Source organism: Kogia breviceps, chromosome 18 (genome assembly GCF_026419965.1).
Source record: "Kogia breviceps isolate mKogBre1 chromosome 18, mKogBre1 haplotype 1, whole genome shotgun sequence".
In the NCBI taxonomy this organism is placed as follows: domain Eukaryota; kingdom Metazoa; phylum Chordata; class Mammalia; order Artiodactyla; family Physeteridae; genus Kogia; species Kogia breviceps.
In genome coordinates, this window is record NC_081327.1 from 3,271,709 (window position 1) to 3,298,749 (window position 27,041).

The window sequence follows — 27,041 nt, forward strand, 5'->3', positions numbered from 1 at the left end:
TATTCCTTTAGCTGTCAACGGACATATCAATTACAAAATTGGGTTGCTTCCAACTTTGGGGTATTATAAGTGGGATGGGTTGAATTGCCTCGCCCCTCTCCCCCCACAAATTCATGTGTTGAAATCCTAATCTGCAGTAGACCACAGAATGTGACATTATTCGGAAATAGGGTATTTGCAGATGTAATTAATTAAGATGAGGTCGTTGTGAATTAGGGTGAGCCTCTCCTCAGGCCCAGTCCAGGCCCCCGGCCCCTCCTCCTTCAGACCCAGAGTGTATGCTCCCATGTCCTCCTGCCTCAGGACCCAGGAGTTTGGGAACCTCCCCGGCTAGTAGGTCTTGGATTCTGAGCACTGAAATTATCAAATTGTCCCAGAAAGTCTACGAGGAACAGATATATTTATGTTCCTTATTTATTTTTATTGCAGTATAGTTGATTTACAATATTATATTAGTTTCAGGTGTACAACATAGTGATTCAGAATTTTTATAGATTATTTTCCATTTACAGTTTTTATAAAATATTGGCTATAGTCCCCGTACCGTACAGTATATCCTTGTAGCTTATTTTATACATAGTACTTTGTAAGGAACATATTTTTATAAGAGGAAACAAGCTGGCACATTTGAAAGACACAGAGGACCGAAGTCTGGAAGCAGCAGCTGCAGGATTGGGATCGTGGGGTCCCTCCAGCAGCTGTGCGAGTGTGACGTCATTGGAACTGCGCGTAGGCCCCGCCCCCGAGACCACGGCCTCGCTCCCGGCTCCGCAAACTACCATGCCCAGCTGCCGCTGCGCTCACGGCCCCTGCCCCGGAAGTTCCGCCCCCATTTCCGGAAGCCGAGGGTTCTTGCCGGGCCTGCACTTCCTCACGTGAATCCCAGGCAGCGCTCTCCTAGTACCGGCCCTGGGCGCGAGTCTGTGGGCCGCTGCAGTGGGACACTCCCACCTCCACCCCCGCTCCGGCCAGGTATGAATCGCTACATTCTGCCGCTGTCCGTGCTGGGCACAGCGGTGGGTGGCGCCGTGCTGCTCAAGTAAGTACGTGCGGGTCCCGCAGGCGCGGTAACGGCTGGCCGGTGGGCAAGGACGAGGGAGGGAAAGCCGAGTGGAGATTGCCAACCGTTGGCCCACCCAGGAGTCCTCCAGTTCACCCGTCCAGCAGTGCTCCCAGAGAGAGCGGAGGCAAGCCTGGTCCCCGAGAGGGCAGGTCACGGCCCAAGGTCACCCGGAGAAAGGGGCGGATCCGGGCCCTGGTAAACATTTCGGTCTGGTTGCTTCTGGACTTTTAATGGATTAATTCATTCATTCAGCGGACACTTATTGAACACTTTCCCTATGTCAAGTCGTGGCCCAGATGCAAGGAAAGTGTGTACCACCTAAGCTCCCGTTGTCCGGAATTAGAGAAACAAATTAGAATTGTCCGAGTCAGTAAGTGAAAAGATCGTATTTCGTGCTATATAGACATACTTTAGTTCTTTCTTCTCTTTCCTAGGCTAGTTCGTTTGATAAAAACAGACAAAACGGGACTAAGAAGTAAAAACTATTAGGTATAAAATAAGCTACAAGGATATATTGCACAACCCGTGGAATATAGCAAATATTTTATAATGTTATAAATGGAATAGGTTATAAATGGAATATAACCTTTAAAAATTGTAAATCACTATATTGTACACCTGTACCTTATATAATATTGTATATCAACTATACTTCAATATAAAAATCCCCCCCAAACCAAAAAACAACTACCAAATATTCAATAGGAGCAGCGGTCAGTAGAACTTCCTGTGATCATTGAACTGTTTTACATTTGCCCTGTCCGTCATGAGCCATACCGTGCGACTATTTTTTTATTTATTTTTGGCTGCGTTGGGTCTTCTTTGCTGTGCACAGGCTTTCCCTAGTTGCGGCAAGCGGGGGCTGCTCTTCATTGTGGTGCGAGAGCTTCTCATTGCAGTGGCTTCTCTTGTTGTGGAGCACGGGCTCTAGGCACACGGCCTTCTGTAGGGGTGGCTCGCGGGCTCTAGAGCGCAGGCTCAGCAGTTGTGGCGCACGGGCCTAGTTGTTCCGTGGCATGTGGGATCTTCCCTGACCAGGTCTTGAACCCGTGTCCCCTGCATTGGCAGGCGGATTCTTAACCACTGTGCCACCAAAGAAGTCCTTGTGTGATTATTGAGCACTTAAAAGTATGACCATGTTATGCTTGTAGTAAAAATATTGTATTGTACACTTAAAAATTTGTTAAAAGGGTAGATCTCATGTTACGGGTTCAGGATTAGCAATATGTAATTTAACTACAGTTACACAAAGGATTAGCTGGGTGTTAGGCCAGAAAGTGATTGCACTATTGAAATACCTTTTCTTTCCCCCTTAAGGGAATCAAAGATATACTCTAAATCTCTTTGAATAAATACCTTTGGGGATCTGATAGTCTTTTTTAATTAGCTGGCTGATATCTTGTTATTCATAATCATTAAATAGCTGCTTTGTAAATATTAACCACCTTTTTTGGGAGGCTCTAGAAAATGGAAATAATTTTTCCTTATAATAAAATTCATCACGGAATTCCCTGGCGGTCCAGTGGTGAGGACTCAGCACTTTCACTGCTGGGGGCCCATTCACTGGTCAGGGAACTAAGAACCAGCAAGCTGCGTGAGTGACGTGGCCAAAAAAAAAAAAAAAAAAAAAAAAAAAAATCATCGGCTGCTATTTTTTTTAGTTTTAAAAAATTTATTTATTTTTATTTTTGTCTGCGTTGGGTCTTCGTTGCTGCGCGTGCGCTTTCTCTAGTTGAGGCGAGCAGGGGCTACTCTTCGTTGCGGTGCGCGGGCTTCTCATTGCGGTGGTTTCTCTTGTTGCGGAGCACGGGCTCTAGGCGTGCGGGCTTCAGTAGTTGTGTCTCGTGGGCTCTAGAACGCAGGCTCAGTAGTTGTGGCACATGGGCTTAGTTGCTCCGCGGCATGGGGATCTTCCCCGACCAGGGCTTGAACCCATGTCCCCTGCATTGGCAAGTGGATTCTTTTTTTGTTTGTTTTGTGGTACGCGGCCCTCTCACTGTTGTGGCCTCTCCCTTCGCGGAGCAGAGGCTGCAGACGCGCAGGCTTAGCGGCCATGGCTCACGGGCCCAGCCGCTCCGTCGCATGTGGGATCTTCCAGGACCAGGGCACGAACTCGTATCCCCTGCGTCGGCAGGCGGACTCTCAACCACTGCACCGCCAGAGAAGCCCCTTGGCAGGCGGATTCTTAACCACTGTGCCACCAGGGAAGTCCCTCGGCTGCTGTTATTTTTATTCATGCTGATATCTTTCAGTTTTGAAAAAGCTTAAAAATAAAAAAATACCAGCCTGGGAAGAATAAAAGAAAACTGAATGCCCTAGGGGGGTAAGTATAACTATTGCTTTTTTGTTGTTTTTTACTTTTTATTTAAAAAAACTTTTTATTGGAGTATGGTTGCTTTACTATGTTGTGTTAGTTTAGACTATTTATTTTTAATTAAATTAAAAAATTAGCCTCAGGGGACTTCCCTGGTGGCGCAGTGGTTAAGAATCCGCCTGCCAATGAAGGAGACACGGGTTCGAGCCCTGGTCTGGGAAGATCCCACATGCCGCGGAGCAACTAAGCCAGTGCACTGCAACTACTGAGCCTGCACTCTAGAGCCCACAAGCCACAACTACTGAGCCTGTGTGCCACAACTACTGAAGCCCGGGTGCCTAGAGCCCATGCTCTGCAACAAGAGAAGCCACTGCAATGAGAAGCCCGTGCACCGCAACGAAGAGTAGCCCCCGCTCACTGCAACTAGAGAAAACCCGTGCGCAGCAACGAAGACCCAATGCAGCCAAAAATAAATATTAAAAATAAATTAATTAATTAAAAAAAGAAGAAAATTAGCCTCTGGTGGCTGGTGGCTACCGTGCTGTGCATTGCCCTTCTCTGTGTGGAGATAACATCGTTTACTTGGCCAGTCCCCTGTTGGTGACATTTGGTTGTTTCCAGTATTTAGCCTCTGGAACGTGGGCACAGTAGCAGAGTAAGGGCCCCCAACGCTGTGCACGTCCCAATTCCCAGAACTCGTCAAAGGGGACTTTTCAGATGTCACCGTGTTAAGGACCTTGAGATGGGAGATCACGTGGGTCATCGCGGTGGTTTGTAAGGGCGAGGCCGCAGCATCAGAGGCCGGGACTTGACGAGGCCGCGCCGCTGGCTGGGGAGGTGAGGGAAGGGGCCGCGAGCCGGGGGTGCGGGCGGCCCCCAGAAACCGGGAAGGGCGCGGGGACGGCTCTCAGTTCTCCCTGGAGCCTCCGGACGGCACACAGCTCTGCCGACACGTCCGTTTTGGCCCAGTGAGACCCATTTCGGACTCTGACCTGCAGACTGCAGGAAACACCAAGCTGGCGGTGATGGGTTACGGCAGCCACAGGAAGCGAGTGCAGGGGGTCTTTCTGAATCGGCGATTGTCTCGCTGTGCGCGCTCCCCGCCCCAGGCCACGCCGAGCCCTTTACCTGTACCTCGACACCGGTGCCGTGGAGTTATATGCGGTGTCGCTTCCGTCTCTCTGTCGGGGGGACACAAGCTCAGAGAGGTCATTTCCCTGAGCTCACAGCAGTCAGGGGCACCTGTGGTGAGAGAGGACAGACAGACCGAACTGACCTGCCGTTTTCTACCTCCAGGGACTTTGTCGCCGGCGGGGCTTGTCCCAGCAAGACCACCATTCCTGGGAAGACCGTCATCGTGACAGGCGCCAACACGGGCGTCGGGAAACAGACCGCCGTGGAGCTGGCCAAAAGAGGTGACGTCCCGGCGCGCGCCTGCTTCCCCGCCGGAGGCTCGGCCGCCACATCCTCCGGTGGATGGTTTGATTTCCCGGGGGATGTTAAGGCATCTGATTCTTCTGGTTGCCAAGTGGCGGAAGCAAACGCACGGTGGCTTAAGCCCCAAAGCCTTGTGTCTCTGGAAGAGGGAAGGGCAGGTCCAGGGTCTCAGAGGAGGCCGTGGGCGCTCAGCAGTTATTGGTGTGCGTTTTGCTCTTTGCACTGGCTGTGCCCTTTCCTACTGTCGTTGGATTCAGTCCTAATGGCTGGCTCAGGACCTGGGTCAGAGGTTGGGGGTCAGGCTCTCCCAAGCTTACTGGTCAGGCGTTTTGTAGAAAGAATACCCTTCAGTTTGGGTCTGTTTGACGTTTTTCTCACGGTCAGACTGCGCTTATGGAGGAAAAGTGCCCTCCTCAGCACATGCAGATGTCTTTTGAACGTGGAACCAGTGGGGTTTCCTGTGGGCTCAGGCACGAGAAAGGGAGGAGTTAAGGTGTTGTTTGAACAGCTGGAAGGCCAAAGCTGCCTTGGCTGGGATGGGGGGGCCAGTGCAGGGCAGGGGTGAGGGCTGGGGAGACCGGAAGCTCTCCTTAGGCTGGTTGAGTCGAGGTGGCCAGTGAATGGGTCCCTGATGGACTGACCAGGCCTGAGCTGCCTGTTCACCCCTGAGGTGAGAGTGGTGGGGGGCCATGAGGGCAGCCCCCCTGCCCCCCCCACCACATGGGGTTTCCCCAAGGGACGGACAGCTGCTCCTTTCAGGAAAAAGCGAGAAGGGAGGGACTTCCCTGGTGGCGCAGTGGTTAAGAATCTGCCTGCCAACGCAGGGGATGTGGGTTCGAGCCCTGGTCCGGGAAGATCCCACATGCTGTGGAGCCCCTAAGCCCGTGTGCCACCACTACTCAGCCCACAAGCCACAACTACTGAGCCTGTGCACCACAGCTACTGAAGCCCGCGCGCCTAGAGCCCGTGCTCAGCAGCAAGAGAAGCCACCGCAATGAGAAGCCACGCACCTCAATGAAGAGTAGCCCCTGCTTGCCGCAACTAGAGAAAGCTCATGCGCGGCAACGAGGACCCAACGCGGTCAAACATAAATAAATAGATAAATTTAAAAAAGGAAATTAAAAAACTGAAAACAAAAGATAAGACAGCTAATTTATTTAAAGAAAAAAATGAGGGCTTCCCTGGTGGCGCAGTGGTTGAGGGTCTGCCTGCCGATGCAGGGGACGCCGGTTCGTGCCCCGGTCCGGGAGGATCCCACGTGCCGCGGAGCGGCTGGGCCCGTGAGCCGTGGCCGCTGCGCCTGCGCGTCCGGAGCCTGTGCTCCGCAACGGGAGGGGCCGCAACAGTGAGAGGCCCGCGTACCGCAAAAAAAAAAAAAAAAAAAAAAGAGTGAGAAGGGAAATTGGGCCAACACACCCACTGTGGTCCCTTGAGAGCCAGGCTGCCACTGGGAGGACAGACAGATCCGAGACTTGATGAGTCCATTTTGGACTGTGTGCTGGGGGGGCCAGCTGTGGAGGATGAGCGCCGTAGACCCACGCGGTTCGGCATCCTTGCCCATCCTCCTCTCAATCCCTGTTTCTTCTCACTTTTCTGATTTGAAAAAAAAAGTTTAAAAAAATGAAACTTTTTCCTTTTTTTTTTTTTTTAATTTTGGCTGTGCCGCCCTGGCATGCGGGAACTTAGTTCCCTGACCAGGGATGGAACCTGCGCCCCCTACAGTGGAAACGCGGAGCCTTAACCTGCTGGACCCCCAGGGAAGTCCCCCAAAAGTTTTCTTTTTAAAGGCTGTGTTAAGACTTAATTCACACATTTAAAGTATACACTTCCATGATGTTTAGCATATTCACAGAATTGTGCAACCGTCACTGGTCTCCATTTTAGAACATTTTTCATCACCCCAAAGTGAAACCTGGCTACTCTAAGCCATCATCCCCTAATTTCCCTTTCCCACCAAAGCTAGGAAACCACTAATCTTCCTTCTGTGGACTTGCCTCTTCTGGACATTTCAGATAAATGAATCATTCACTCTGTGTACTTTCAGGCTCCGGACGCGCAGGCGCAGCGGCCACGGCTCACGGGCCCAGCCGCTCCGCGGCACGTGGGATCTTCCCGGACCGGGGCACGAACCCGCGTCCCCTGCATCGGCAGGCGGACTCTCAACCACTGCGCCACCGGGGAAGCCCCGCTCTGTGTCCTTTTGTGTCTGGCTTTTTTCACTGAGCATCACGTTTGTGAGGTTCATCCGTGGTGTTGGAATTTCCTTCCTTTTCGTGGCTAATATTCTGCTGATGGACAAACCACATTTCACTTATTCATTCATCCCTTAAAATTTTTTTTTTAAAATTTTATATTGGACTATAGTTGATTTACAATGTTGTGTTAGTTCAGGTGTACAGCAGAGTGATTCAGTTATATATATATACCTGTCTCTGTTCTTTTTCAAGTTCTTTTCTCATTTAGGTTGTTACAGAATATTGAGCAGAGTTCCCTGTGCTGTACAGTAGGTCCTTGTTGGTTATTTATTTTATGTATAGTCGTGTATACATGTCAATCCCAAACTCCCAATTTACCCCTCCCCGCCAATATTCATTTATCCCTTGATGGACATTTGGGTTGTTTCCACCTCTGGCTGTTCTGCATAGTGCTGCTGTGTGCATTTGAGTACACGTTTTTGTGTGGACTTACGTTTTCATTTATCTTGGGTGTCTATACTTAGGAGTGGATGTTTTTTTTTTGTAATTTTTAAAAATTTTTTATTGGAGTATAGTTGATTTACAATGTTGTTTCAGGTGTACAGCAAAGTGAATCAGTTATATGTATACATATATCCACTCTTTTTTTTTTACACTCTTTTTTCATATAGATCATTACAGAATATTGAGTAGAGTGCCCTGTGCTATACAGCAGGTTCTTATTAGTTACCTATTTTATATATAATAGTGTGTATATTATCAGTCCCAATCTCCCAATTTACCCCCCCATCCCCTGGTAACCATAAGTTTGTTTTCTACATACATGACTCTACTTCAGTTTTGTACATTACTTCATTTGCACCCTTTTCTTGGATTCCACATATAAGTGATATCACCTGATACTTGTCTTTCTCCGTCTGACTTAACTTCCCTCAGTATGACAATCTCTAGGTCCATCCATGTTGCTGCAGGTGGCATTATTTTGTTCTTTTTCATGGCCAAGTAATATTCCATGGTATATATGTACCACATCTTCTTTATCCATTCCTCTGCTGATGGACATTTAGGTTGCTTCAGGAGTGGAAATTTTAAAAAAAATTTCATTAAAAAGGTTTGTCTTTTTTGGTCTGGCTCTTCCAGGAGGTACCATCATTCTGGCCTGTCGAGACTTGGAGAAGTGTGAGGCGGCAGCCAGGGAGATTCGAGGGGAGACCCTTAATCACCGCGTCAACGCCCGGCACCTGGACTTGGCCTCCTTGAAGTCCATCCGAGAGTTTGCAGCGAAGATCATCGAAGGTAAAGAGGGATGATGCTGGCCTTGTGGGGCGAGGACTTGGGCGGCTGGGCTGTGGGGAGGGAAGTGCACCCGGCCGGCCCCAGGGCCACGTATTGCTCGCCACCTGTTTTCGTTCAGCCTTTGGGTAAAGATGTCACATTTTTTTCTCCTCTGACATTTTCATGTTTACATATTTTTCATTTTTACATGGGGGAGAGAAAATTAAAGGAATAACATTTCATGACGTGACCATTATATGGAATTCAGATTTTATTTTATTTTGGCTGTGGCACATGGCTTGTGGGATTTCTTTTTTTTTTTTTTTTTAATAAATTTATTTATTTTTTGCTGCATTGGGTCTTCGTTGATGCACATAGGCTTTTTCTAGTTGTGGCAAGCAGGGGCTACTCTTCGTTGTGGTGCACTGGCTTCTCATTGTGGTGGCTTCTCTTGTTGTGGAACACAGGCTCTAGGCACGCGAGCTCAGTATTTGTGGCTCGCAGGCTCTAGAGTGCAGGCTCAGTAGTTGTGGCGCACAGGCTTAGTTGCTATGCGGTATGTGGGATCTTCCCAGACCAGGGATCGAACCCGTGTCCCCTGCATTGGCAGGTGGATTCCCAACCACTGCACCACCAGGGAAGTTCTGGGATTTCTTTTTTTTTTTAATTTTTTAAAAAAATAAATTTATTTATTTATTATTATTATTATTTTTGGCTGTGTTGGGTCTTCTTTGCTGCGCGCGCAGTCTTTCTCTAGTTGCGGCAAGCAGGGGCTACTCTTTGTTACGGTGTGCAGGCTTCTCACTGCAGTGGCTTTTCTTGTTGCGGAGCATGGGCTCTAGGCGCACAGGCTTCAGTAGTTGTGGCTCGTGGGCTTTAGAGCACAGGCTCTAGAGCGCAGGCTCAGTAACTGTAGCGCACAGGCTTAGTTGCTCTGCAGCATGTGGGATCTTCCCGGACCAGGGCTCGAACCCGCATCCCCTGCATTGGTAGGTGGATTCTTAACCACTGCACCACCAGGAAAGCCCTGCCTTGTGGGATCTTAGTTCCTGGACCAGGGATGAAACCTGTGCCCTTGGCAGTGAAAGCGCAGAGCCCTAACCACTGGACCGCCAGGGAGTTCCCAGAATTCAGATTTTAGTTTTCATAAAGTTTTATTGGCATGAAGCCATGCCCATTGGTTTATGTATTATCTGTGGCTGCTTTAGTCCTGGGAGGGCAGAGTTTAGTAGAGACAGACCATATCGCCTGCAAAGCTAGAACTATTTACTACCCGGTCCTTTACAGAAGAAGTTAACTGACTGCTGTCTAGGAAAACTAAGTCCTTTGTGTGCTTGGATCCTACAAGAAGTAGAGGCCAAGGAGGGAGGAAGAGTTAGCCAGGTGGAGAAGGGCAGAAGCACCGATTCAGCCAACATTTCCGGAGGCTCTCTGGCTCTTGGGTGACGCAGGTGACACAGACGTGAGTCAGATTCAGGCTCTGCTTCCGAGGAGCGCCTGGGCCGACGGGGAACATGGCTGTGACAGTAGGTAACTGAGGGTTAGTGCAGAGAATCTGGAGCTCCCACATTCTTTGCTGGGTGTTTCTTTTTGCAAATCCAGGGATCGGGCTGGCATTTCTCTGCACTTCCGTCACGTTGATGCCTGACTCACTCTTTTTGCTCCCCACCACATGGTCTCAGAACCACTTATGAATTTATTTTTTTCAAACAGGAATAACATTTGGAGGGTTAAATGTTCAGAAAGTGCAAATGGGGATACAGCAAAACATCTTCCTGCCACACCTGCCATTAGCTCCCAGCGTGCCGTCCTCAGATGTGTGCACTGCTCCACCTCTTGTGTGTCCTTCTGGGGACCACTTATGCATTTATAAAGCAAACGGGTATACACTTCCCCTTGGCTTTTTTGTACAAAGCGGAGCCTGGGGCTTCCCTGGTGGCACAGTGGTTGAGGGTCCGCCTGCCGATGCAGGGGACGCGGGTTCGTGCCCCGGTCTGGGAGGATCCCACGTGCCGCGGAGCGGCTGGGCCCGTGAGCCGTGGCCGCTGAGCCTGCGCGTCCGGAGCCTGTGCTCCGCAACGGGAGAGGCCACAACAGTGAGAGGCCTGCGTACAGAAAAAAAAAAAAAAAAAAAAAAAAAGCGGAGCCTGTTATATACCTGGTGCTGCCCCTTGCTTTTTCTCCCTGGTTCTATCTTGGAGATCGTTGCAGGCAGAACTTTTCCTTCTTTTTTTGTGGCTAGCTTGTGTATTTTTTGTTTTTTTGGGTCTTTTTTTTGGCCACTGTGTGGCCTGTGGGATCTTAGTTCCCTGACCAGGGATGGAACCCTTGCCCCCTGCAGTAGAAACATGGATTTCTAACCCCTGGACTGCCAGGGTATTCCTGTGTGTGTATTTTTTAAATTTTTATTGAAATATAGTTGATTTACAGTGTTTTTGTAGTTTCAGGTGTACAGCAAAGTGATTCAGTTATAAACACACACACACACACACACACACACACACACACACAAATTCTTTTTTAGCTTCTTTTCCATTATAGGTTAGTACAAAATATTGAATATAGTTCCCTGTGCTATACAATAGGTAGGTCCTTGTTGGTTATCTATTTTATATACAGTGATGTGTATATTTTAATCCCCAGCTCCTAATTTATCCCTCCTCCCCTCTCCTTTGGGAACCATAAGTTTGTTTTCTATGCCTGTGAGTCCATTTCTGCTTTGTAAATAAGGTCATTTGTATCATTTCTTTAGATTCCACATGTGATATCATATGGTGTTTGTCTTTTTCTTTCTGGCTGACTTCACTTTGTATGATAATCCTCTAGGTCCATCCACGTCGCTGCAGATGGCATTATTTCATTCTTTTTTATGGCTGAGTAATACGCCATAGTGTATATATACCACACCTTCTTTATCCATTCCTCTGTCGATGGACACTTAGGTTGCAGAAAATACTTGTCGAATAGATAATAACAAAGCCGTTCTACCCGACAGGTTCTATTATCACCCCTTTTACAGAAGGGTAAACTGAGTCACACCTTTGTCCTCACCCCTGTCTTCCAGAGGAGGAGCGAGTGCACATCCTGATCAATAACGCAGCCGTGATGCGGTGCCCCCACTGGACCACCGAGGATGGCTTTGAGATGCAGCTGGGCGTTAACTACCTGGGTGAGGCTGCAGGCTGTGTGGCGTCAGCCTGGGACGTGAGCAGGAGCCCCCGTGGGCCAGACACAGGCTCCGCGAGGGGTCTCCCTCTCTCCATTGTGGCCAGGCGGCCGTGAGTAGGGTCACCTGGAAGCTCACGGAATCGCCTGTTCATCGCTGGACCCTCAGTCCTTTGGACCTTCCATCAGCCTCTTGGCCATTTGTCCCTTTGTCTGTCTGTCCCCCAGTCTCTGTCTGCCCTTCTCTCACTGTGTCAGTTTATCTTTTGTCACCGTGGATGCACCTGCAGTCCGTTAGTAAGGGTGATGGATGTCGGGTGGACACCAATCATATAGGATTAAGGCCCACCCTAATGACCTCACCCTAATAGCCTCATTTTACCTTGATCACCTCTCAAAAGACCCTCTCTCCAAATAAGGTCACATGCTGAGTTACTGGAGGGTAGGGCATATTTTTTTAGGGGGGTTGGGGAGGGTGACACAATTCACCCATAATACATTTGACTACCCTTCACCCCCTTTGGGCTGGGACTCAGTCATGTGACCTGAGGGAGCTACACGGGAGTCTGGGAAATGTAGTCTTTCACTGGGCAGTCACATGCATAACCCAGAATTCTATCACTGAAGAAGAAATGGAGAAAGGATTTTGGGAGACAGAAGGCATCTCTTCTCTAGCTGACCTCATAGAGGGTTATCACAGGTCTTTGTGACAATTGTTGTCGGGAATGTCTTGTACATTGTAGGATTTTTTTTTGACATGCCACATGGCTTGTGGGATTTCAGTTCACTGATCAGGGATTGAACCCTGGCCACAGCGGTGAAAACCCAGAATCCTAACCATTAGGCCACCAGGGAACTCCCACATCCTAGGATTTTTAGCAGCATCCCTGGCCTCCACCCACTACGTGGCAGTAGCACTCCCTCTACCGTCCACAGTTGTGATGATCAAAATTGCCTCTGGGTGGTGCCAAAGGCCGGCTGGTGGGGGGCGCAAAGTTGGACCCTGTTGAGAGACATGGGTTCTGGGAGGATGAAGTAAGGCGATGCTCCCAGCATGGTCCCGTGCACGGGTTGAGGATTCCGTGAAAAAGGCACCTCTTCGTTTTCCATCACCCAGGTCACTTCCTTTTGACGAACTTGCTGCTGGACAAGTTGAAAGCCTCTGCTCCGTCGCGTATCATCAACCTCTCGTCCTTGGCCCACGTTGCTGGGCACATAGACTTCGAGGACTTGAACTGGGAGAAGAGGAAGTATGACACTAAGGCAGCCTACTGCCAGAGCAAGCTGGCCCTTGTCCTCTTCACCAAGGAGCTCAGCCGGCGGCTGCAAGGTGTGTGTGGCGAGCCTCGCTGGTCTCCCCCTTCCTTTAGCTCCGAGCCTGAAATAGTCCTGCTGTGACTCTGGGTGGACGGGAGGTCAAGCATTGGCTCCAGGACCGAGTAGGCAAACGTATGACACACTTAACCACCACGCTCCCCGCTGTTGCCTGAAGCAGACATCACTAATCAATCACAGCATTCTTCTCTGCTCATCCCGGACAGGCACCTGAGCCTTTGGTGCTCTAGACCAGTGGACCTTTGGCGATATCTGGAGACGTTTTTCGCTGTCAGTCTGGGTGACGTTCCTGGCATCTAGCGGGCAGAGGCCGGGGATCAGCATCCCGCAAGGCACAGGATAAAGCCCCATCCGACCTCAGTGTCCACAGTGCTGAAGTCGAAGAGTCTGCCCTTTGCCTTTGCTTCTCAAAGAGTCAGTAGAGCCGCAGTGTCAGCTCACCTGGGTGTTTGTCATAATTGCAGCATCTCAGACCCCACCCTGACCCACTGCTTCGGACTCTGTGGGGTGGAGCCCGGCGGTCTGGGCTTTTGAAGCCCTCCAAGTGATTTTTACACACTCAGGTTCAGAGGCTCTGCCCTGGGCAGCCATGAGACAGAGCTGCCTTGCAAGTGAAACTGGGGATGTGGAGGTTTCAGAGCAAGAGGGCGACATGGATTCAGGGGGGGCCCCTAGGATGGTTGGTATCAGCCTTCCTGGTGAGGGGTGAACCTGCCTCACTTTTTCCTCCTCTCTCCAGGCACGGGCGTGACTGTCAACGCCTTGCACCCCGGCGTGGCCAGGACAGAGCTGGGCAGACACACGGGCATGCACAGCTCCACCTTCTCCAGCTTCACGCTCGGTAAGTCCCCTCCCACTTCGGGGTCCCTTCACTGAACCCCTGTCCTCCTGGCTTGGGGCTCAGGACCCTCCCTCAGTGTATTAGGGTCTTCCTGAGAAACAGAACCAATAGGGTGTACACAGATATTTAGAGAGATTTATTGGGGGGATTGGCTCATGCATCTGTCAGGGCTGAGAAGCCCCAGATCTGGTCTGTGTGCCAGAGGCCCAGGAAAGCTGACGGTGTAGTTGCAGTCCAAACCCAAAGGCCTGAGGGCCAGGGGAACCGATGGTGTAAGTCCCAGTCCAAGTCAGAAGGCCAGGAGCGCCAGTGTCTGAGGCCAGGAGGAAATGGATGTCCCTGCTCAAGGAGAGAGAGAGAATTCGCCGTTTCTCCACCTTTTCTATTTTCACCCCCACCTAATTGCATGGTGCCCACCCACATTGGTGAGGGTGGATTTTACACAGTCTATTGATTCAAGTGCTAATCTCTTCACACCCTCACAGACACCCTAGAAATAATGTGTTACCTGCTCTCTGGACATCCCTTAGCCCTGTCAAATTCACACATAAAATTAACATCACACCCAGAGACTATCTCAGGGGCTTTGCCCTGCCCCCTGCCCTGGATCTTCCTTGGTACTGAGTCACTTTCATATGTCTACCCAGCCTGCCAGCCTCAGAATAGCCCCGGCAAACAGGCCAGAGCCTGTTTGATGAGACTGTTTCAGAGGTGGAGGTCATGGAGCTGACTTCCTGGAGTCCGGCCGTGCTTGGGCTAACTCCAGTTTCATCCCAGACTAGCTGGGCCACCCAGCAAAGTGACTTCTCTCCGAACCTCCCTTTCCTTATCTGCAAAATGAGGTTCATAGTAGTACCTGCCTCAGTGGGGAGGATTAGACGAGCCCTCCCTAAAAGAGCCAGCACAATTCCTGGCCGAATAAATAATTAGAGCTTTATAACTAGTGTTTATAATCCTGAAAAACATTTGGTTGGTGGGGGCTAGGTATCAGGGACCTTAAGCTGAAGCTGGCACTGGAGACACTCAATACACAGAAGCTACTTTACAGAAAGATTGGGTGGGATGAGGACTTGGGGCTGACATAGAGGACGGGGACCTTCCGTTTGCCTGGGAAAAGCCAGCGGGGCTTCCTGGAGGAGGCAGCTTTCAAGGTGGTTCCTGCATCTGGAATTATTTGTCTGGGCAGTGCCAGGGAAGGGAGCTCCTGGTATTAGGAACCAGAAGGGCAAAGGCCTGGAGGAGAGCTCTGTGGGACTCCAGGGAAATTTCTGGCCTTCGTGGGCCCTGAGCCACCTGGGGTGGTGCTGGGCTTTCTGTATCTTCCTCTCTGAATGTGTGGACTGAACTCTCTGTGGGCCGATGCAGGACCCATCTTCTGGCTGCTGGTCAAGAGCCCCCAGCTGGCGGCCCAGCCCAGCACCTACCTGGCCGTGGCGGAGGAGTTGGAGGGCGTTTCTGGAAAGTACTTTGAGGGACTCAAAGAGAAGGCTCCGGCCCCGGAAGCTGAGGATGAGGAGGTAGCCCAGAGGCTTTGGGCTGAAAGTGCCCGCCTTGTGGGCTTGGAAATGTCCTGTGGATCCTCTGAGAGGGGACAGCCCCTCCCCAAATAACTTCTGGGAGCAGGTATGAAAGCCAAAGGGAGGCAGTCACCAAGATGGCCAAGGAGTGCCGGCTGCACCCTGTAGGTGGCAGTCTTGGCCAAAGAATGCTGGCTGCCGTGCCTGAAGCGCCCTCTAGGTGGCAGTCTTGCCCCTTTTTTGGCCACAGTGGATTGGACCGCAGGCTGGTACCGTGTGCCCTGCTGCCAACAGGTGAGCTGGGCCATCAGGTGCCTCCCTTGGGAATCCAAGCCAGGAATTTTGGGGTGCAGCATCAGCTCCCTGTGGTGTGGGCCATGTCAGGGACTGGATGGCCACGGGCAAGCTGTCTGGCTGATGCTTGAGTTCATGGTCCCCCATTGGACCTTGCACCTCCAGTCTCCTCTCTGAGCCTTGGTTTCTCCAGCTGTAAACGGTGCAGAGTAACCCGATTACCTCACTGGATGGCCGTGAGTTACCGCTTGGCTTGGAGAATGGCAGCTGCCTATTCCTTGCCCTTGGATGTTCACTGAAGACCTTCTGTGTGCCAGAGCCCAGCAAGGTTCTGGGGGTGTCCCCCAGCACCAGACGGACTCAGATCTGGCCTTGTTCTCGCCGAGTCACGCTGGGGCAGCGCGGTGGGGAGGAAGCACTGAGGAAACGGGCTGCCTGGGACCTCGGCCTTCCCTCCTATCCGCGCTCACCAGCTGCCGCGCTGTGGGCGGCCCTTGGAGGGGCCCGAAGTGGGTCTCTCTGGGCTGAAAGCAAGGCGTGAACGGTTCTGAGAGGAAGACAGATACCATATGATATCCTCATTTGTGGAATCTAATTTAAAAATGAAACAAAGGAACTTGTTTACAGAACAGAAACAGACTTACAGATGTCAGAAAACAGACTTACGGGTCACCAGAGGGGAAACGTGCGTGTGAGGGGGAGGGATAAATCAGGAGCTTGGGGTGACATACACACACTACTCTGTATGACAGCTAACCAGCCGGGACCTACTGCACGGCACAGGGAGCTCTACCCGGTATTCTGCGATAACCTGTGTGAGAAAAGAATCTGAAAAAGAATGGATACGTCTGTTTGTATAACGGAATCACTTTGCTTTACACCTGAACCAACACAACATTGTAAATCAACTCTACTCAAATAAAAGTAAAAAAAAAAAAAAAAAAAAAAAGAACAGGTATGGTTCCTTCTGGAGGCTCCCAGGGAGAACCTGTTTCCTTACGTTTTTCCAGCTTCTAGAGGCACCTGCACTTCTTGGCCTGTGGCCCCTTCATCTGCAGAGCAGACAATGGCAGCCCGGGTCCTTCTCACGCTGCCATCTCTCTGTTTCTCCCACCTCTGCCTCCATCTCCTGTTTTTAAGGACTCTTGTGATGTCACTCGGCCCATTCAGATAATCCAGGATCATCTTCCTCCTTTAAAGTCCACTGATTAGAAACCTTAATCGCCCCTTTGCCTTGTACAGTAACAGGGTTCTGGGGACACGACGTGGACACCTTTGGGAGGACCGACTTTTCTGCCTACCACTCTGTCCTTTTCAAACTCGGCTCCTTAGCACCCCCAGTTTAATTCCCATGCACTCCTTTCTGCTCAAATAAAGAGGAATAAGCCTCAGGGACTTCCCTGGCGGTCCAGGGGTTAGGACTCCGCACTTCCACTGCAGGGGGCATGGGTTCGATCCCTGGTCAGGAAACTGAGATCCCACATGCCACGTGGCGAGGCCAAAAAAATTTTTTTTTTTCATTAAAAAAAAAGGAGTCCGCTTCACCAGTGTTGCTTGCAAGCAAATCAACTGAGAACAGGTTTTTAAAACCACAAACTCCCTACCCGCTAAAAAAGAAGAAAATCTTGGGGGTGTGTTAGCAAGAAGAGGAGCTGGAATTCAAAGTCTGATTCTAGAACCCACTTTATTTTTGCGGTGAGCGTTAGACATCTAAATGCCCAGGAGAACAGCTAATCACAGGGAGATTTGTCTGTTACCTAGATGTGAGCAGCACACCTCAGGGCTAATTGTAACCACAAACCTTCACAACCGATATCTGCTTCCTTTCTGAAACAGAAGCCCCAAGGATCACAAATGTTGACTCACAAATCAACCTAATCCCGTCTACTTCTCTGAAGGCTTTGAGGTGATTCACAAATCTAGCTGCGACCTTCACCCTGATGAAAGATGATAGAATCCAATCTCAAACCAAACAACACCAAACGAACCCCAAAGCCACAGAAGCCCAGAGAGGAGATGGTGCAAAGTAAGAAACAGACCCAGGAATGCAACGTGAAAGGACGGTGCTTCAGAGGGTGGGTTCTTCACAAAGGGAGACCAAGTCGGGGTCCCATCCTCATATGACACTCTGGGGCCTGGGAATTCTGTCAGGATGCCTTGGGCTGCTGATGACAGGACAGACGCAGAGGATGTAAGCTGAGCTGACTTTCACCCCAGGCAAAAGCAAGAAGGAAACGCTATTTCACAGAAGTAGAAGCGCAGGGGTGTGGCAGGCTTTGAGTTCAGCGACACACATCATCGAGATTCCTACTGCACGGCTCCGGTCTGACAATCACCAGTGCGACGTCATTCCAAGGCTGGGTGTTTGTAACAGGTTGAATGGCGGGGTGCCTCCCCCTGAAAGATATGTCCAAGTCCTAACTCGCAACGCCTGTGAATGGGAGCCAATTTGGAAAAAGTTTCTTTGCCGACGTAATTAGGGATCTCGAGATGAGATTGTCCTAGATTAGCTGGGTGGACCCTAAATCCAACAAGTGTCCATAGAAGACAGAGAGAGCAGAGGAGGAGGCGATGAGGGGATTCAGGGCAGAGACAGGGATGGTGCAGCCTCAAATGGTGCAATGGCTGGAGCGCCCAGAAGCTGCAAACGGCGAGGAACAGAATCCCCCCAGGGCTTCTGGAGGGTGCGTGCCCCGCCCCGCCCCGCCCCGCCACCTTGAATTTGGACTTCTGGCCTCTGGGACTGTGAGGGAATGCATTTACGTGGTCTGAAGTCACCAAGGTGATGGTATTTGTTACAGCAGCCAGAGGAAACTAATGCAGTCTCTTTGGGGGTTGGGTCACAAGGTGACTACCAAGCCAGTTTGGGCCAGTTGTTTTCTTGTTTTTTTGCCCAGTGACGGGGAGAGGAGCATTTCTCTTTTATTTGTCAAATTGGGCTCAGGTCATGTGCTCGTCTTAGAGCCCACAAAAGCCCCCCAGGGAAAGGCAGAAGGTAACAGACTTCGAGCAGGGTTTCCCAGCCCCGGCGCTGCTAACATTTGGGGCCGGATGATTGTTTGCTGTGGGGCAGGGGTCTGTCCCGTGCACTGTAGGGTGTTGAGCAGCAGCCCTGGTCTCTACCCACTAGATACCAGCAGCAACCCCCCCCGCCGGCCGGGTGAGACCCCCCGAACTGTCTGCAGACATTGCGAGATGTCCCCGAGGAGGGAAACTCGCCTTCAGTTGAGAACCGCTGATGGAGGCGGATCTGGATGTGTTTGCGGTTCTGGAAGCATCAGGAGCTGCACGCTGAGGGGGGGGGGCGTCGGGTGAAGCTAGTCACCAGCACACGGGGCCCACGAAGACTGTCCTCACCTGAGGTTAATTGGGGTGGAGGGCAGCGGACAGGCAAGGTGCTGGGGGACGGGTCGCGAGGGAAACAAAACAGCTGACCGACTCGGCAGCCTGTCTCCTAGGGAAGACGTGCCACGAAATCCAGAGGTCCTCCTGCAGCTGCAGGGCAGCTGCTGCTGAAAATCCGGCGAGGGGTCTTGTGATAACAGTGGCCGAGCTTCAAAGGAAGCGACGTAAGCGTTCTTGGAACCCACCTGAGACCTGGGGTTGGGTCATTTGTGCGGACAGACCTGAAGATCTTGGGCTTCTCAGTTTCCCCGAGAACACCCCCCTCGCTGGAGAGCAGCACCCCCTGAGGGAGGGTCGTGGTCCTTCCTCACGCAAGCGCCTCACAAGGTGATGTCCGTCACCTCGAGGTCCGCCTCGTCACCTGTGGCGAGTCCCAGCTCACACGCTGGGTGCATTGCAGGGTCTGGCTGAGGCCATACCTGGGAGTGGATTTCGAGGGAGTTCGACTGGGGGTGAAATATGAGACCAGCTGTGCAGAATCCATGGGCAGAGGGTCACTCATCTCTAATGAAGGTTTTATTTAAAATTTTGGGCTTTCTGGGTAGCTGGAGACTGTGGCAACTGCATGAGAACGTGTCTCCCACATAACCTCTAAAGACGGTGCAGCCCTGTATTAATGTGTCTCCCATATAACCTCTAAAGACGGTGCAGCCCTATATTAATGTCCTGATTTTGGTGATTGCACTGTGGTTACGTACGAGAACGTCTTTGCAGGAAAAACTATCAGGATTTAGATGGTGGGGCATCAGGTCTGCAACTTAGTCTCAAACGGTTCAGGTAAAAGTTCTTTGGACTTAAAGTTTAGCTGATTTACAATATTACATGAGTTTCAGGCGTGCAACATAGTGATTCACAATTTTTTTAAAAAATTATTTAAGTATTTTTTGGCTGCGTTGGGTCTTTGTCGCTGCGCACGGGCTTTCTCTAGTTGCGGCGAGCGGGGGCTACTCTTCCTTGCGGTGCACGGGCTTCTCGCTGCCGTGGCTTCTTTGGTTGCAGAGCATGGGCTCTAGGCGCGCGGGCTACACTAGTTGTGGCACGTGGGCTCAGTAGTTGTGGCTCACGAGCTTCAGAGTACAGGATTTATGGCACACGGGCTTAGTTGCTCCGTGGCATGTGGGATCTTCCCGGACCAGGGCTCCTAACCCGTGTCCCCTGCACTGGCAGGTGGATCCTTAACCATTGCGCCACCATGGAAGTCCTGTGATTCATAATTTTTAAAGGTTATACTTCATTTATAGTTATTATAAAATATTGGCTCTATGCCCTGTGTTGTACAATATATCATTGTACCTTATTTATTTTATACATAGTAGTTGTGTGAAATCCACCACCAGAAAGAGAAAGGTGTGAAAATAGTAAAAAAAAAAAAATTCAGACAGATCAGGGCACTGACTACGACGGTCTTGGAAACGTGACCCTCCTTTGAGAGAAGAGAATTGAAATTAAAGGGGAGAGGTCCCTTTTGTATACTGCGTGGCAAAGGGAAAAGTGAGAGAGAAAGAAAAATTAGGATTTTGTAAGAAAGAAAAAAAAAAGAATCAAGGACTTAAATGCCCTATTTACTAGTCATCTAGTAAAAAGCTGTACTTCACCACCCTGACAGAAGAGGGCACCCTTGTACTAAAAGCTTTACAGTAGCAATCACGAGCATTAAATATATACTTAGGAATACATTGAACAAGAAATGTGCAAATCACACCAAAGCCAACAGCTCTGTTCATAGAAATACATGGGCACAAATAGGAATTATCAAACACTGCCACCAAAAGAAGCCACCCCCCCACCCCCCCCCCCCGCAAAATGAGAATCCAAAAATTCAGTTGATACACACCTAAGAGCAGAATTGCTAAGTCATGTGGTAACAACTTGAGGAACTGCCAGATTGTTTTCCACCCAAGTTGGGAAAAACATTATTCACAACAGCCAAAAAGTGGAAGCAACCCAAGTGTCCATTACCAGGTGAATGGTGGTCTGTCCATATACAACGGAATATTATTCAGTCATAAAAAAGGAACAAAGCACTGACACATGCCATAACATAGATAAACCTTGAAAACATTATGCTACATGGAATTGCCACCTGCAAATATATTTATGGAATGCCTTTTCTGTATTTAAGGAGGGCAAATCCTTGCACTACGCAAAAGAATCCAGTTTAAAAAAAAAAAGGTATGGGCTTCCCTGGTGGCGCAGTGGTTGAGAGTCCGCCTGCCGATGCGGGGGACGCGGGTTCGTGCCCCGGTCCGGGAGGATCCCACGTGCCGCGGAGCGGCTGGGCCCGTGAGCCGTGGCCGCTGAGCCTGCGCGTCCGGAGCCTGTGCTCCGCAACTGGAGAGGCCACGGCAGTGAGAGGCCCGCGTACCGCAAAAAAAAAAAAGGTATGTGCAGGAGAAAAACTTCAGAATTTAATGAGCAGCCTTAAACTAAATACATAACGGAGCTTAAGATTTTCAGTGAAAGATAGCACCTTTGGGGGCTATTGTCCTTTACACTAAAGCCCATAACGTGGAGTGAAGCCAGAGCTGTGACCGGGCTTGGGGATAGTTTTTCCATTGATCTCCCCCCCTTACACACGCCATTAGGGACTTCCTCAGGGCAGAATCTCCTTGTTGGTATCTGTTCGATTTACAGATGCAGACTCAGCAATTCCTCCCTCAAAATGTAGCCCGTGAACATACATGCATGTGGGAAACGTGATGTGTTGATTACACTTGTAAAAGCACGTCAATTGCATTTCTGTAATACAGCAAGGCTGGAAACAATGTAAAAGCCAGCAACATGGGTCATCGTAAGCAAACAATGGTGCATCCAAGGAAAGGAACGTTTTGCAGCTGTTAGTAAGTAACCAACACTATTTTGCTGTTATTTTTATTTTATTTTATTTTATTGCTGTTATTTTAAAACACATCGTATGGGAGAAATGTTCAATAAGGGCATAGTGAAATGTGGATGGATGGGACTTATGTGCCTGGACCCCAGCCACACAGCACCTGCGGCAAGACGGTAGAGAGAAGGGCAGGAGATAAACACAATACCTCACACACAGGCACTACTTTGCCCACGTGACCAGGATCAGCCATCATTAACAGGTGTCCAAGAGAGAGCTTAAAAGGAGAGTCGTCCGGGCTTCCCTGGTGGCGCAGTGGTTGAGGGTCCGCCTGCCGATGCAGGGCACGCGGGTTCGTGCCCCGGTCCGGGAGGATCCCACGTGCCGCGGAGCGGCTGGGCCCGTGAGCCGTGGCCGCTGCGCCTGCGCGTCCGGAGCCTGTGCTCCGCAACGGGAGAGGCCACAACGGTGAGAGGCCCGCGTACCGCAAAAAAAAAAAAAAAAAAATGAGAGTCGTCCAAGGAGCCCTTGGAAATTCAGGAGTGGGGCCGTCTCCTGAGAGGCGACGCACCGGGAGGATATTCCCTGGGTTGGAGGGAGCAGCAAGAGACGGTGTCCGTTGACACTGAAGATGTGGGGGATCCGATGCAATGGAATTGAGACAAAGAAAAAGCAGAGGGGAGGGAGCCAGAGAGAGGAGCACACTTGTCGTGAGCCGCCGAAGCCGAGGGTGGAAGATTTCGGAAGAGCCTGGCGTCACGAGTGCGGGAGAGCGCGGAGCGACACCGGGAGACGCCGTGGGGGGAGAGGCTGCGGATTGAACCGGGGGCTGATGACCGCTCCTTGCCAACCTCCACCGTTGTCCTGACATCCTCCGCTCCAGGGTCTCCCCAAAGTGAGCACAAGCAGTGGCCGGAGCTGTGCCCTCGAATGAAGCATTGTGCGGCGGAGGGTCTTGGGGTGTGGTTCACAGTTATGAGGGCTCCTCCGTGGTCGGCTGAGGCTAACGAGCTCTTGACTTCCTCTTGAAACCCTTTCTGCTGAACCAGGCATCGACCAGGAAGACCCCCAGGATCGCCAGAAACATCGCAGCCAGAGCCGAGCGGACCACGTTCTCTGCATCGTGGTTCCCAGGGGCAGTATCTGGGGACAGAGACAGAGAAATTCCTGACGTGGAAACTTGCCCAGTTTCTCTCTCTTTTTTTTTTTTTTTTTTTTTTTTTGGGCCACGCTGCACGGCTTGTGGGATCTTAGTTCCCCGACCAGGGATCGAACCCGGGCCCTTGGCAGTGAGAGCGCAGAGTCCTAACCACTGGACGGCCAGGGAAGTCCCTAGGACTGATTCTTTTCTTCCAAGTAATGAAGCAGCATTTTAGGGGACAGTGACTTGTAGTGGGTTGCACAGTGCCCCTCCCCCCTCCCTAGAGGTGTCTGTCTGGAGTCTCAGAGTGTGGCCTTATTTCGTATTCCGTACAAGGGTCTGGAAGATGTAGCTAAGGGAAGGACCTTGAGTCCTCGAGTCCTGGATTAGGGTGAGTCCTAAATCCAATGATGAGCGTGCCGAGGAGAGGCAGAAAAGGAGAAAATGAGGGCAGAGGTCGCAGCGATGCGTCTACAAGCCAAGGGAGGCCAAGAGTCGCATCCACCAGCAGTGGGGATAGAGGCAGGCGACGGATTTTCCGTTAAAGCCTCTATAAGGAACCAACCCTGATGACACCTTGATTTTGGACTTCTGGCCTCCAGAACTGTGAGAGAATAGTTTTTTGTTGTTTTTTTTTTTTTTTTGCGGTACGCGGGCCTCTCACTGTCGCGGCCTCTCTGGTTGCAGAGCACAGGCTCCGGACGCGCAGGCTCAGCGGCCACGGCTCACGGGCCCAGCCGCTCCGTGGCACGTGGGATCCTCCCGGACCGGGGCACGAACCCGCGTCCCCTGCATCGGCAGGCGGACTCCCAACCACTGCGCCACCAGGGAAGCCCGGGAGAATAGTTTTTTTTTACTGTACATTTTTATAATTAAAATTTTTTATTTATTTTTAAAAATTCCAATTTTTTTATTGGGATAAAATGCATAGAACATAAATCTACCATCTTAATCCTTTCTACTGTACGCGTCAGTGGTATTAACGACATGCACACTGTCGCGAGACCCTCACCACCGTCCATCTCCAGAACTCTTTGCATCTTGCAAAACTGAAACTCTGTATCCATTAAATGTTTCCTCATTTCTGTGTCCCCATCCCCCCAGGCCCTGGCACCCACCATTCTATTTTCTGTCTCTGTGATTTTGACCACTCATAGAAGTGGATTTATACAGGGTTTGTCTGTTTGTGGCTGGCTTATTTCACTTGGCATAATGTCAATTTCCTGTTCTTTCAAGCAACCAACTTTGTGGTAATTTGTAGGGCAGCGCTAGGAAACTAATACGGGGCTCTTCTAGTAACTTATCAATACTGTATGGAGGTGAAGGTCTAAAAGGATTAAGAGAATTAAGATCAACAGCTGGGGCTGCCCCTGATTTACCTCACTTCAGACTAACTTCACCTAGAGCAGGGTATGCCCCAACAATATTACGCACTGTTGCTTTTATTTCTTTTTTTTTTTTAAGGTGGATTTTTTTTTTTTTTTTTTTTTTTTTTTTTTTTTTTTCGGTACGCGGGCCTCTCACTGTTGTGGCCTCTCCCATTGCGGAGCACAGGCTCCGGACGCGCAGGCTCAGCGGCCATGGCTCACGGGCCCAGCCGCTCCGCGGCACGTGGGATCTTCCCGGACCGGGGCACGAACCTGCGTCCCCTGCATCGGCAGGCGGACTCTCAACCACGGCGCCACCAGGGAAGCCCAAGGTGGAATTTTTTTTAAAGATTTTTTTTTGATGTGGACCATTTTTAAAGTCTTTACTCAGTCTGTTACAATATTGCTTCTTTTTTAAAATATATTTATTTATTTATTTTTGGCTGCGTTGGGTCTTCATTGCTGCCCGCGGGCCTTCTCTAGTTGCGGCGAGCAGGGGCTACTCTTCATTGCAGTGCGCGGGCTTCTCATTGCGGTGGCTTCTCTTGTTGTGGACAACGGACTCTAGGCACGCGGGGTTCAGTAGTTGCGGCATGCGGGCTTCAGTAGTTGTGGCTCGTGGGCTCTAGAGCACAGGCTCAGTAGTTGTGGCACACGGGCTTAGTTGATCCGCGGCATGTGGGATCTTCCCGGACCAGGGCTCGAACCCGTGTCCCCTGCATTGGCAGGTGGATTCTTAACCACTGCACCACCAGGGAAGTCCACGTTCCCGTCAGGCATGTGGGAATCTTAGCTCCCAGACCAGGCATCGAACCTGCACCCCCTGCATTGGCAGGTGGATTCTTAACCAATGGACCACCAGGGAAGTCCCTAAAGGTGGCAGCTTTAATTAATGGAGTTAATTTTTTTAAAGCCAGCTTTTGGTTAGTTTTGGGTTTTATGAAGTTTTTTGTTTTTTGTTTTAATACCTTTTTTTTTTTGGCTGAGCCTTGTGGGATCTTAGTTTCCTGACCGGGGATGGAACCCGTGTCCCCTGCATTGGAAGCCTGGAGTCCTAACCGCCGGACAGCCAGGGCAGTCCCTCCCTGTTGCTTTTTCAGGGCTTAGATCCCCTGCATCTCTGCCCATGTTTTCAACCCCAGTAGCACTGGGTCTGCAATCCCCATCAGGGACTCTTTGGTCACAGGTCAACAGGCTGACATTTGAAAATGGCTCTGCCCCGTAGACCCTCATACAATGCTGGAAATGTCCTTTATCATTTGAGTTTCACTACTGATTCTCTAGGGCTGTGCTGTCCCATCCGGGAGCCCTTAGGCACTCGTTGGCTGCAGGGCACATCACGTGCCTATTGCAACTGAGGAAGTGAATTTTAAGTTTTATTTAATTTTCATTAACTTAAAGCAAAAGAACTGCCTCTAGCTAGCTGCTGCCATAGTCTGGGAGTCCCAGGAGCGGGTGGGAAGCGAGGGGGCCCCTCACCTCTCTCTGGGAGCATCAGGACATCACTGGGTTCTGAGCAGAGGTCGGGGAAGTTCTTGTGTGGACCGTAGTAGCGTCTGTAGGTCCCCGGGTGCATCAGGAAGATGGCGTTCACAGGAAAGTTGGCCTCAAAAGCCAGCCCCGGCTTTGTACTTGGAGCTTAGGTTCTGGGCAAATTCTACTCTTCCATTCCTGGAAAGAACGAATGCATCACACCAGGTCTCTGAGTGATACTGCAGACTGAGCTTAGAGGGCGTCTTCTTGGAGGAGGAGCCCCAGTGAGCCGAGAGGGAGGGTGTTCTGTACACACCTGGGAAGGAAGAGAGCCAAGGTGGTGAGTGGGCAGGCGCCGCTGCCCCCTCCCTCCCGATTGAACCCGAGCACATCTTCCTGATGTCCAGAAAGCATCCTTCCTGTTTTGCTACACTTGTCAGGAGCTTGAGGCCTCTCCAGTTTTGTCCTTGTCTCCTCTGTGTCTCTTTTTCTCCCTGATTCATTCTGTCTCCATTGCTGTGACTCAAAAGGTCCTACAGGGGGGCTTCCCTGGTGGCGCAGTGGTTGAGAATCCGCCTGCCGATGCAGGGGACACGGGTTCGAGCCCCGGTCCAGGAAGACCCCACATGCCGCGGAGCAACTAAGCCCGTGCGCCACAACCACTGAGCCAGCGCTCTACAGCCACAGCTACTGAAGCCCGAGCGCCTGGAGCCCGTGCTCTGCAACAAGAGAAGCCTGCGCACCGCAATGAAGAGTAGCCCCCGCTCGCCGCAACTAGAGAACGCCTGCGTGCAGCAGCGAAGACCCAACGCAGCCCAAAATAAATAAGTAAATAAATAAATGTTAAAAGCCTATGTAAGACATCAAATACTCAGGAATTTACATATTTCTCAGATTACAGGAAGGTCATTGATCATCCCAAGCAAATTAAAACCCTCATTTCTAGTGAGTTGATATTGATGCCTCCATCAGAGATTTTTGGTCAGGACATAAACCTTGGAAGGCAGCCATTCAGGAAAAATTTACTCTTCGTTGAACCTTTTCATACCCACTCTTACTACAGAGAATCCACATCCTACAAAAGAACGGGTCTTCCAGGCATCTCCCCCGGACCCACATTGCTCTCCACCACATCCTCTAGTTTGATTTAGGTCTGCAGCACCGTCCCTAATAGTTTCATATCTTAGATTCAGTCTTCTCGAACTACATGTCCCCTCATTTTTGGGGGGGTGGGGGTGGGTAAAGCCTCCCTCATTTCTTCTGTGGTAGATGAACAAATCACTGTGGAGAGCATGGCACGAATCTCCCACGTCTTCGTGGCTGTGAGGTCACAGCAGGAAACCCACAGGGTAACTCACGCCCCGCGGGCTGATACGGTGGAAGGTTGAG

At 50.6% G+C, this 27,041-nt stretch overlaps 1 protein-coding gene across 4 annotated transcripts; it reads left to right on the top strand.

The window, feature by feature from the left end:
* Positions 1-817: 817 nt before the first annotated feature.
* Positions 818-26,994, top strand: RDH13 (retinol dehydrogenase 13). 4 transcript variants are annotated; one of them, XM_067018946.1, is made up of 9 exons: positions 826-1,039; positions 4,674-4,792; positions 8,150-8,305; positions 11,349-11,453; positions 12,567-12,779; positions 13,524-13,625; positions 17,360-17,462; positions 21,592-21,681; positions 26,922-26,994. In XM_067018946.1, coding segments are annotated over exons 1-9 (954 nt in total). In that variant the 5' UTR covers positions 826-974; the 3' UTR covers positions 26,923-26,994. The 4 variants fall into 4 exon arrangements, 3 of the variants coding, with proteins under 3 accessions (XP_058900173.1, XP_066875047.1, XP_066875048.1); XM_067018947.1 differs by lacking the exon at positions 26,922-26,994 and adding an exon at positions 21,891-21,943; XR_010837727.1 differs by lacking the exons at positions 17,360-17,462; positions 26,922-26,994 and adding an exon at positions 21,891-21,939 and having other exon boundaries at positions 827-1,039.
* The last annotated feature ends 47 nt before the right edge of the window (positions 26,995-27,041 follow it).